General features: G+C 39.2%; 1 protein-coding gene across 1 annotated transcript in view; it reads left to right on the forward strand.

The window, feature by feature from the left end:
- The window catches only part of GLDC (glycine decarboxylase), a 109,133-nt gene that overhangs the window by 70,357 nt on the left and 26,373 nt on the right, over positions 1–12,403 (forward strand). The window contains exons 17-18 of the mRNA XM_007186003.2: positions 2,486–2,611; positions 11,359–11,508. Of these exons, the coding sequence (XP_007186065.2) occupies positions 2,486–2,611; positions 11,359–11,508 (276 nt within the window). The remainder of the gene's footprint in view (positions 1–2,485; positions 2,612–11,358; positions 11,509–12,403) is intronic.

The following is a 12,403-nucleotide window of genomic DNA, read 5'->3' on the forward strand; positions in this document are numbered from 1 at the left end:
ATAAATGTACCAAAGAGGGTTAATGTTGATAAAATATCAAATCTGGGTCCTGTTATTTCCAAGTCCTTTGCAACGCCACAATTTTTAAAGTGAGGATCCACATAGAAAATCAGAAACGCCTAACAGCAAGAAATCCCTGACAAAACCACTGAGACCTTTTCTTCCCGCTAATCCTTATATCAGGATGTGTATTAGTTTCCCATGGCTACTGTAACGAATTACTACAAACTTAGTGACTTAGAACGACACAGATTTATTTTCTTATAGTTATGGAGGCTAGAAGTCTGAAATTGGTTTCACTTGGCTAAAGTCAGTGTGTTGGCAGGGCTCGTTCCTTCTGGAGGATCCAGGAGAGAATCTGTTTCTTTGCCTTTCCTAGTTTCTGGAGGCCTCCTACATTCCTTGACTCATGGCCCCTTCCTGCCATCACTCCAACCCCTTGTTCAGTTATCACATCTTCTACCTCCTCTGTAGTCAAAGCTTCCCCTGGCTCCTTATGATGAGAACACTTGTGAATGCATTTAGGGTCCAACCTATAATCCAGATTTCAAGATGCCATCTCAAGATCCTCAATTTCTCACCTCAAGATCCTTAATTTAATCACACCAGCAAAATCCCTTGTGCCATATAAAGTCACATTCGTAGACTCTGGGATTAGAATGTGGACACATTTGGATGCTATTCAGTGTATCACAAGATGAGTGACATTTTTAGCTTGGATGTTTTTGTTTCCTTATAACTTCTCTGGTATGAATTCTTCATTGAGGCCTTTAACAAATATTTTATATTCATTTTTAAATATTCACCTTTCCCTTCCTTGATCAGTGTTCTGCCCAGAAGGGATCCTTTTATCCAAAGATCCTTTGGTAGAATAAAAATATCTTGTGAGAAAGGAAAGATAACTCCAGCTTTGGTCCTGAGAAATTAAAGAAAAGAACTTAATACAAAAGGGAAACATTTAAACAAGAAAAAGGATTTGAGGACAACACAGCATAATAAGCATGAGACCAGTAACCATTCAAAAGAGGCACTAACTTTCTGTCTGCAGAAGAACAACAAAGTAATTTCATGTTTGCCTCTGTTTGTAGTTCTCTTTGGGTCACACACATTTTGCTTAAGTAGATGGCTTTGCTGTTTTTGAGGAAACAGCTGTAAGCTAAATATCCCCTTCATAAGCCTATTTTTATGATGCCCATCCACTTCTCTTCAAGGGGTGTCAGTATTGGTTCTGGGATTAAAAAAAATTAAAAACAGGATTGTTTTCAGGGTCAACATTGCTTCTTCTTGTTGCTTTCTGTTGGAGGGAACTCCATGAGGCCCTTTCCTGTAGTGGGGCACCATCAGATCACACAGAGCAGCTGTGTTCACATGATTTGGGGGCAGGAAATGCAAATGACTTAAATCTGGGAATTTTAATGTTGTGCCTACCATCTGCCTTCCATAAGAATTCAACACATCTTTAAGCTCTGGCTTAGGTTCTAGCTCTTGAAATACTTTCTCTTGATCTCTTCAACTTGAAGTGGCACCCCGTTATTCTGATTTCCTTTGGTACCTGTGGGCTCTAGACATTTTTTTTTAAAGAATTTTTATTTCCCCAATTATACTGACAACAACAAGATGCTTTGGAAAGAGAGGAACGGCTTCCTCAGATAAGGGAGGAGGAGATATTTCCACTGGCCAAGGAGACTAGGTTGAGGTGATGCAGTCCCTGTTTAAAGGGTCCTTTTATTTATTTATTTATTTTTAGTTTTTTAATCTGACCGCACCGCCCGGCATGTGGGATCTTAGTTCCCCAACCAGGGATCAAACCCGCGTCCCCTGCATTGGAAGCGCGGAGTCTTAGCCACTGGACCTCCAGGGAAGTCCTTCTAGACATTTATTTATACGGATGCCAGCCTTGTCAGTGAACGCAGTGTGTGAGCACAGGGCAGGGGCTGATCGGCATTTGTGCTTAGTTATGATTCTCATGGCAACTAACAATTCATTGCACAGAGTAAGCATCCAGTAATGAAGTAGTCATTGGTGTGTTGGCACTGGGAGGCCTTGGAATATGTCGGCTATTACTTCTCCTGGTCTCAGTAGACCCAAGCAGAGCACTGGAGCTGTGATGTGTGCATTTGAGTCCTAGAGTTTAACTTCCAATCTCATGTTCTTGTAAGGTGCTTTCTATATATTATAGCTGAGACAAGGTTAGAATAAGCCTAGGCCTGCTTTTGGTGTTGCTGGGTTAAGGGAGGAGAGTATTAATATTCTGAAAGTCTTTAGGGAACAGTATTTGGGGATTCAAGTGTAAACTCCTGTTGGACATTGTTTTGCAATACAGTAATAATGAAATTGTAGTAAACTTTAAGGCACTACTGGTCAATTTAAATAGAGCATGTGGCACCTATTGAATTTATGCTCCAAGTATTTTGTAGGACTTTTCTGTCATTATGAATAGCCTGGTGATTTTTCCCTCCTTCCTTCCTTTCATTCCATTCCTAAGGTTTGCCTCATTCCAAAATCCGCACATGGAACCAATCCTGCAAGTGCCCACATGGCAGGCATGAAGATTCAGCCTGTGGAGGTGGATAAATACGGGAATATCGATGCAGCTCACCTCAAGGCTATGGTACTCATCTTCCACTTAACAGATGGGGGAGGTCTGGGTTGGAAAGAAGTTGTGGGGATCAGGGATGGTTTATCTTCTTTTGCATTCTAGTTAAAAGACTGCAGTTCCTCCTCTGAATGAGTCTAGGGAGAATGGCATAAAATCAGAAAACCTAGCCGACTCTATAAGAAAAATAAAAGCAAGAGTCACATTTCTGGTCCAGAATAAAGCTGACCACAGTCTATTTTACCTCTTCCTTCTCTAACAGGGAGAAGGTCCTTTACACTGAAATCCCATCATCTAATGTGTGCATGTGTAAGAAACTGAATGAATTATTCATGGTGGTAGTAAGGATACTCCTTGCAGGATCTACCTGCCTCCTTCTGCCCAACCTTCCCCTCCTTCCCCCATTAACAGTCAAACTGGCAGTCACTGGTATTCTCAATCTTTGTGTTGGGAATTAAAACATAAATGTAGATTCTGCAGATGCTTATGATGGCCCCAGCCGTTACCTGCTGAATTTCAGGCAATATTCCATCTTCCTTCTTGCAGCACCAATCCCCACTCCCAACCTCCCAACCTCCAGGAAGAGGTTGCCTAGCAACCGTATCTGCTTTCCACTGGTGGACTGGAGGCTGCATCTTAAGAGGGAAGGAAATCACTTGAATAGCAATGTGATTTTGTCGGGGTTGTTAGGTATGGAGACTGAGAACTTCGTGTAACCACCTCAAAGGGAAGATGAAAACACACAACGCTGCTCACCTCTCCCACCCACCCTCCTGCTTCCATAGCTCCATAAAGTTTTTTTTTTTTTTTTTTTTTTTTTTCCACACACACACACTGTATTTTATTTTTACAAGAGATAAATAGACTGACACCAAGCATTGTACATGGATGACCACAACAAAAGCAACAATGATTGCAATTACCATACATGAAACACAGTTATACTATGTCATAATATTGACATTCAGTCCAGTAATCCTCCACTGTAACAGCTCCTTTACTTTGCAGTGAAAATTGATTTGTATATTCTTTTCCTCTGAGTCCTTGTGGAATTTTTTTTTTTTTTAATTCAGACAGAAAGTCACAAAAATTATACTCATCCTCATCAGTTCACTCAGTCCCATGTAATTAATTTCTTTTTTTTTTTTCATCTTGATCTTTTGTTAGCACTTTTATGAGTTCATCAGTTTTTCATTAGAGTTCTGAAAATGCTTATTCATTCAGTTCAGCAGTACAGTCAGTTACCAGAAACCTGTACTTGTCAGAGTCTTTTCCATGAATTTCTTGAAGATGAAACCCTTTTATAGGAACATATTTGCAAAATCATCAGAGTACACCCAGAACTGTCTGTAATTGACAAAAGACTTAAAAATGACCATGGTTAAAGATTTGATGAAAGTTCATAATAATGCAGTTGACAAGAAAATTAGTTATTTCTGAGATATACATTTTAAAGTAATAACTAGGATTATTACTTATAACATTATACCAGAACATATAAGATTTTTAGACGTTTCCTGTAATGTCTGAAACATTTATATTAACATATTTCCATACATATTTCCATACAAATACAAATATAAGATTTTTAGAAATTTCATGTAATGTCTGAAACATTTATATTAACATATTTCCATACATATTTCCATACAAATACAAATATAAGATTTTTAGAAATTTCATGTAATGTCTGAAACATTTATATTAACATATTTCCATACATATTTCCATACAAATACAAATATAAGATTTTTAGAAATTTCATGTAATGTCTGAAACATTTATATTAACATATTTCCATACATATTTCCATACAAATACAAATATAAGATTTTTAGAAATTTCATGTAATGTCTGAAACATTTATATTAACATATTTCCATACATATTTCCATACAAATACAAATATAAGATTTTTAGAAATTTCATGTAATGTCTGAAACATTTATATTAACATATTTCCATACATATTTCCATACAAATACAAATATAAGATTTTTAGAAATTTCATGTAATGTCTGAAACATTTATATTAACATATTTCCATACAAATACAAATATAAGATTTTTAGAAATTTCATGTACTGTCTGAAACATTTATATTAACATATTTCCATACATATTTCCATACAAATACAAATATAAGATTTTTAGAAATTTCATGTAATGTCTGAAACATTTATATTAACATATTTCCATACAAATAACCCAATGAAAGTTTAGTATTAGTTGTTTTGTTTGTTTTTTTATACTGCAGGTTCTTATTAGGCATCAGTTTTATACACATCAGTGTATACATGTCAATCCCAATCGCCCAATTCAGCACATCACCATCCCCACCTCATCGCAGTTTTCCCCCCTTGGTGTCCATATGTCCATTCTCTACATCTGTGTCTCAACTTCTGCCCTGCAAACTGGCTCATCTGTACCATTTTTCTAGGTTCCACATACATGCATTAACATACGATATTTGTTTTTCTCTTTCTGACTTACTTCACTCTGTATGACAGTCTCTAGATCCATCCACTTCTCAACAAATGACTCAATTTCGTTCCTTTTTATGGCTGAATAATATTCCATCGTATATATGTACCACAACTTCTTTATCCATTCGTCTGTTGATGGGCATTTAGGTTGCTTCCATGACCTGGCTATTGTAAATAGTGCTGCAATGAACATTCGGGTGCACGTGTCTTTTTGAATTACGGTTTTCTCTGGGTATATGCCCAGTAGTGGGATTGCTGGGTCATATGGTAATTCTATTTTTAGTTTTTTAAGGAACCTCCATATTGTTCTCCATAGTGGCTGTATCAATTTACATTCCCACCAACAGTGCAAGAGGGTTCCCTTTTCTCCACACCCTCTCCAGCATTTGTTGTTTGTAGATTTTCTGATGATGCCCATTCTAACAGGAGTGAGGTGATACCTCATTGTAGTTTTGATTTGCATTTCTCTAATAATTAGTGATGTTGAGCATCTTTTCATGTGCTTCGTGGCCGTCTGTATGTCTTCTTTGGAGAAATGTCTATTTAGGTCTTCTGCCCATTTTTGGATTGGGGTGTTTGTTTCTTTAATATTGAGCTGAATGAGCTGTTTATATATTTTGGAGATTAATCCTTTGTCCGTTGATTCATTTGCAAATATTTTCTCCCATTCTGAGGGTTGTCTTTTCGTCTTGTTTATGGTTTCCTTTGCTGTGCAAAAGCTTTGAAGTTTCATTAGGTCCCACTTGTTTATTTTTGTTTTTATTTCCATTACTCTAGGAGGTGGATCGAAAAAGATCTTGCTGTGATTTATGTCAAAGAGTGTTCTTCCTATGTTTTCCTCTAAGAGTTTTATAGTGTCCAGTCTTATATTTAGGTCTCTAATCCATTTTGAGTTTATTTTTGTGTATGGTGTTAGGGAGTATTCTAATTTCATTCTTTTACATGTGGCTGTCCAGTTTTCCCAGCACCACTTATTGAAGAGACTGTCTTTTCTCCATTGTATATCTTTGCCTCCTTTGTCATAGATTAGTTGACCATAGGTGCGTGGGTTAATCTCTGGGCTTTCTATCTTGTTCCATTGATCTATGTTTCTGTTTTTGTGCCAGTACCATATTGTCTTGATTACTGTAGCTTTGTAGTATAGTCTGAAGTCAGGGAGTCTGATTCCTCCAGCTCCATTTTTTTGCCTCAAGACTGCTTTGGCTATTCGGGGTCTTTTGTGTCTCCATACAAATTTTAAGATGATTTGTTCTAGCTCCGTAAAAAATGCCATTGGTAATTTGATAGGGATTGCATTGAATCTGTAGATTGCTTTGGGTAGTATACTCATTTTCACAATGTTGATTCTTCCAATCCAAGAACATGGTATATCTCTCCATCTGTTGGTATCATCTTTAATTTCTTTCATCAGTGTCTTATAGTTTTCTGCATACAGGTCTTTTGTCTCCCTAGGTAGGTTTATTCCTAGGTATTTTATTCTTTTTGTTGCAATGGTAAATGGGAGTGTTTCCATAATTTCTCTTTCAGAGTTTTCATCATTAGTGTATAGGAATGCAAGAGATTTCTGTGCATTAATTTTGTAACCTGCAACTTTACCATATTCATTAATTAGCTCTAGCAGTTTTCTGGTGGCAGTTTTAGGATTCTCTATGTATAGTATCATGTCATCCGCAAACAGTGACAGTTTTACTTCTTCTTTTCCAATTTGTATTCCTTTTATTTCTTTTTCTTCTCTGATTGCCGTGGCTAGGACTTCCAGAACTATGTTGAATAATAGTGGTGAGAGTGGACATCCTTGTCTCGTTCCTGATCTTAGAGGAAATGCTTTCAGTTTTTCACCATTGAGAATGATGTTTGCTGTGGGTTTGTCATATATGGCCTTTATTATGTTGAGGTAGGTTCCCTCTATGCCCACTTTCTGGAGAGTTTTTATCAGAAATGGGTGTTGAATTTTGTCAAAAGCTTTTTCTGCATCTATTGAGATGATCATATGGTTTTTCTTCTTCAATTTGTTAATATGGTGTATCACATTGATTGATTTGCGTATATTGAAGAATCCTTGCATCCCTGGGATAAATCCCACTTGATCGTGGTGTATGATCCTTTTAATGTGTTGTTGGATTCTGTTTGCTAGTATTTTGTTGAGGATTTTTGCATCTATATTCATCAGTGATATTGGTCTGTAATTTTCTTTTTTTGTAGTGTCTTTGTCTGGTTTTGGTATCAGGGTGATGGTGGCCTCATAGAATGAGTTTGGGAGAGTTCCTTCCTCTGCAATTTTTTGGAAGAGTTTGAGAAGGATGGGTGTTAGCTCTTCTCTAAATGTTTGATAGAATTCACCTGTGAAGCCATCTGGTCCTGGACTTTTGTTTGTTGGAAGATTTTTAATCACAGTTTCAATTTCATTACTTGTGATTGGTCTGTTGATATTTTCTGTTTCTTCCTGGTTCAGTCTTGGAAGGTTATACCTTTCTAAGAATTTGTCCATTTCTTCCAGGTTGTCCATTTTATTGGCATAAAGTTGCTTGTAGTAGTCTCTTAGGATGTTTTGTATTTCTGCGGTGTCTGTTGTAACTTCTCCTTTTTCATTTCTGATTTTATTGATTTGAGTCCTCTCCCTCTTTTTCTTGATGAGTCTGGCTAATGGCTTATCAATTTTGTTTATCTTCTCAAAGAACCAACTTTTCGTTTTATTGATCTTTGCTATTGTTTTCTTTGTTTCTATTTCATTTATTTCTGCTCTGATCTTTATGATTTCTTTCCTTCTGCTAACTTTGGGTTTTGTTTGTTCTTCTTTCTCTAGTTTCTTTAGGTGTAAAGTTAGATTGTTTACTTGAGATTTTTCTTGTTTCTTTAGGTAGGCTTGTATAGCTATAAACTTCCCTCTTAGAACCGCTTTTGCTGCATCCCATAGGTTTTGGGTCGTCGTGTTTTCATTGTCATTTGTCTCTAGGTATTTTTTTATTTCCTGTTTGATTTCTTCAGTGATCTCTTGGTTATTTAGTAACGTATTGTTTAGCCTCCATGTGTTTGTCTTTTTTACGTTTTTTTCCCTGTAATTCATTTCTAATCTCATAGCGTTGTGGTCAGAAAAGATGCTTGATATGATTTCAATTTTCTTAAATTTACTGAGGCTTGATTTGTGACCCAAGATGTGATCTATCCTGGAGAATGTTCCGTGTGCACTTGAGAAGAACGTGTAATCTGCCGTTTTTGGATGGAATGTCCTATATATATCAATTAAATCTATCTGGTCTATTGTGTCATTTAAAGCTTCTGTTTCCTTATTTATTTTCATTTTGGATGATCTGTCCATTGGCGTAAGTGAGGTGTTAAAGTCCCCCACTATTATTGTGTTACTGTCAATTTCCTCTTTTATAGCTGTTAGCAGTTGCCTTATGTATTGAGGTGCTCCTATGTTGGGTGCATATATATTTATAATTGTTATATCTTCTTCTTGGATTGATCCCTGGATCATTATGTAGTGTCCTTCCTTGTCTCTTGTAACATTCTTTATTTTAAAGTCTATTTTATCTGATATGAGTATAGCTACTCCAGCTTTCTTTTGATTTCCATTTGCATGGAATATCTTTTTCCATCCCCTCACTTTCAGTCTGTATGTGTCCCTAGGTCTGAAGTGGGTCTCTTGTAGACAGCATATATATGGGTCTTGTTTTTGTATCCATTCAGCCAGTCTATGTCTTTTGGTTGGGGCATTTAATCCATTCACGTTTAAGGTAATTATCGATATGTATGTTCCTATGACCATTTTCTTAATTGTTTTGGGTTTGTTTTTGTAGGTCCTTTTCTTCTCTTGTGTTTCCCACTTAGAGAAGTTCCTTTAGCATTTGTTGTAGAGCTGGTTTGGTGGTGCTGAATTCTCTTAGCTTTTGCTTGTCTGTAAAGCTTTTGATTTCTCCATCAAATCTAAATGAGATCCTTGCTGGGTAGAGTAATCTTGGTTGTAGGTTCTTCCCTTTCATCACTTTAAGTATATCATGCCACTCCCTTCTGGCTTGCAGAGTTTCTGCTGAGAAATCAGCTGTTAACCTTATGGGGGTTCCCTTGTATGTTATTTGTCGTTTTTCCCTTGCTGCTTTCAGTAATTTTTCTTTGTCTTTAATTTTTGCCACTTTGATTACTATGTGTCTCGGCGTGTTTCTCCTTGGGTTTATTCTGTATGGGACTCTCTGCGCTTCCTGGACTTGGGTGGCTATTTCCCTTCCCATGTTAGGGAAGTTTTCAACTATAATCTCTTCAAATATTTTCTCTGGTCCTTTCTCTCTCTCTTCTCCTTCTGGGACCCCTATAATGCGAATGTTGTTGCGTTTAATGTTGTCCCAGAGGTCTCTTAGGCTGTCTTCATTTCTTTTCATTCTTTTTTCTTTAGTCTGTTCCGCAGCAGTGAATTCCACCATTCTGTCTTCCAGGTCACTTATCCGTTCTTCTGCCTCAGTTATTCTGCTATTGATTCCTTCTAGTGTAGTTTTCATTTCAGTTATTGTATTGGTCATCTCTGTTTGTTTGTTCTTTAATTCTTCTAGGTCTTTGTTAATCATTTCTTGCATCTTCTCAATCTTTGCCTCCATTCTTATTCCGAGGTCCTGGATCATCTTCACTATCATTATTCTGAATTCTTTTTCTGGAAGGTTGCCTATCTCCACTTCATTTAGTTGTTTTTCTGGGGTTTTTTCTTGTTCCTTCATCTGGTACATAGCCCTCTGCCTTTTCATCTTCTCTGTCTTTCTGTAACTGTGGTTTTTGGTCCACAGGCTGCAGGATTGTAGTTTTTCTTGCTTCTGTTGTCTGCCCTCTGGTGGTTGAGGCTAAGAGGCTTGATGGGAGGCTCTGGTGGTGGGTAGAGCTGACTGTTGCTGTGGCGGTCAGAGCTCAGTAAAACCTTAATCCACTTGACTGTTGATGGGTGGGGCTGGGTTCCCTCCCTGTTGGTTGTTTTGCCTGAGGCAACCCAACACTGGAGCCTACCCGTGCTCTTTGGTGGGATTAATGGCAGACTCTGGGAGGGCTCACGCCAAGGAGAACTTCCCAGGACCTCTGCTGCCAGTGTCCTTATCCCCACGGTGAAACAGAGCCACCACTTGTCTCTGCAGGAGACCCCCCAACACCAGCAGGTACGTCTGGTTCAGTCTCCCCCAGGGTCACTGCTCCTTCCCCTGGGTCCCGATGCACACATTACTTTGTGTGTGCCCTCCAAGAGTGGGGTCTCTGTTTCCCCCAGTCCTGTCACAGTCCTGCAATCAATTCCCACTAGACTTCAAAGTCTGATTCTCTAGGAATTCCTCCTCCCGTTGCCGGACCCCCAGGTTGGGAAGCCTGACGTGGGGCTCAGAACCTTCACTCCAGTGGGTGGGCTTCTGTGGTATAAGTGTTCGCCAGTCTGTGAGTCACCCACCCAGCAGTTATGGGATTTGATTTTACTCTGATTGCGCCCCTCCTACCGTCTCACTGTGGCTTCTCCTCTGTCCTTGGACGTGGGGTATCCTCCTTGGTGAAGTCCAGGGTCTTCCTGTCAATGATTGTCCAGCAGCCAGTTGTGATTCTGGTGCTCTCGCAAGAGGGAGTGAGAGCACGTCCTTCTACTCCGCCATCTTGGTTAATCTCCAAAGTTTTTACTGATAAATATTCTGGGCCAGTAGTTATAATTATTAAGTCTCTCCAAAATAGGATATGACCTTAAAAAGGTTTTTTTTTTCATTTCCACATGAGCCTGTTCACTGACTTGCTGGTCAAAAAAACAGGAACATGCCTTTTATATATGCTTGCCTTCTGTCAAAAGGAAAAAGATGGAGTTTTTTTTTAATCAGAGCAGAATACTCCTAGTGGAAATTCTAGTTTCAGTAGAATGGGAGGGAAAGGGGATAAGGGTGGATATGGCAAGATGAGCAGAGAGAGATTAACTGTGAGAATCAACTTGTCTGGAACCAAAAAGATCTGAAATAATTATTGAGATGATTTGAACCAAAGGAAAACCACTTTAGAGAGTTGAGCCCAAAATACCCAAAAATCTTCTGAACAGTTTTTTGGTTTTGACAATGGAGACCTATCCTGAAGGGATCTTGTTATTTCTTTGGAATGATTTACAAAGGGAGTAATGGCTGTGGATCTTCTATTAGCGTCATCCTACATTGAGACAGTTCCAGAAATGAATAGAACGAGTCTTCGTCCTTCTTAATCCTTTAAAATAAAAAGCGAGGGATTGGCTGAGAAAGAAACATTCCCTCTCATTGTCTCCCTCTGCCCTTTTTTATCTTTCAGGTGGATAAACACAAGGAGAACCTGGCAGCAATCATGATTACGTACCCATCCACCAATGGAGTGTTTGAAGAGAACATCGGAGATGTGTGTGACCTGATCCACCAACACGGAGGACAGGTCTACCTGGACGGAGCAAATATGAACGCTCAGGTGGGCAGTGTGAGAGGGCTCCCTGAGAAAATGGTTAAGTGCCAAAAAAAAATAATTCATTTTCTTTGATTTCTTGCCAGTTGTCTTAAAACATGACACTGAATTCAGAACAGAGACTGACTTTCTATATCGCCAAATCAAACAAAGTATGTACCACAATTTCACTGAGATTACAGATCCTAAGGAGGTTATGGGGGATGCTGAGGAGGAGGTAAAAAGGTTGAAGGGAAGCAGGGAGTGAGCGAATGTCCTTAGCTTGTCACAGGGTGTTATCCCTCTGGGGGTACTAAAGGCAATGAGGTCACCTGACTCCCTTCCTGAGGGAATTTAGACCCAAGTTTTGGCCCCTGGTGGCTGTTGATCTCCCATGGCCTTGGACTAGCTTCAGCTTCATCAGTGTGAAACAGCTGAATAGCTCTGTCCCTGAAGGGCTGATCCTGACTTCTTGGCAGGGCTTGGGGGGTGTGGTGGTGGTCTGTGTGACGTGTACCTTTGAGGAAATGCGTTAGGGAGGCTTTGGAGGACAGGGACTCATCATGTTTTTAAGAGTCTTCTCAGCTTCCTCCTCTCCTCCTTTTTTTAAAAAAAATTTATTTATTTATTTATTTATTTTTGGCTGCACTGGGTCTTTGTTGCTGTGTGCTGGCTTTCTGTAGTTGTGGCGAGCGGGGGCTACTCTTCGTTGCTGTGCGCGGGCTTCTCATTGCGGTGGCTTCTCTTTGTTGCGGAGCTCGGGCTCTAGGTGTGCGGGCTTCAGTAGCTGTGGCACGTGGGCTCAGTAGTTGTGGCTTGCAGGCTCTAGAGCGCAGGCTTAGTCGTTGTGGCACACGGGCTTAGTTGCTCTGTGGCATGTGGGATCTTCCCAGACAAGGGCTGGAACCCGTGTCTCCTGCAT

This window comes from Balaenoptera acutorostrata, chromosome 6, assembly GCF_949987535.1.
Source record: "Balaenoptera acutorostrata chromosome 6, mBalAcu1.1, whole genome shotgun sequence".
NCBI classification, from domain to species: domain Eukaryota; kingdom Metazoa; phylum Chordata; class Mammalia; order Artiodactyla; family Balaenopteridae; genus Balaenoptera; species Balaenoptera acutorostrata.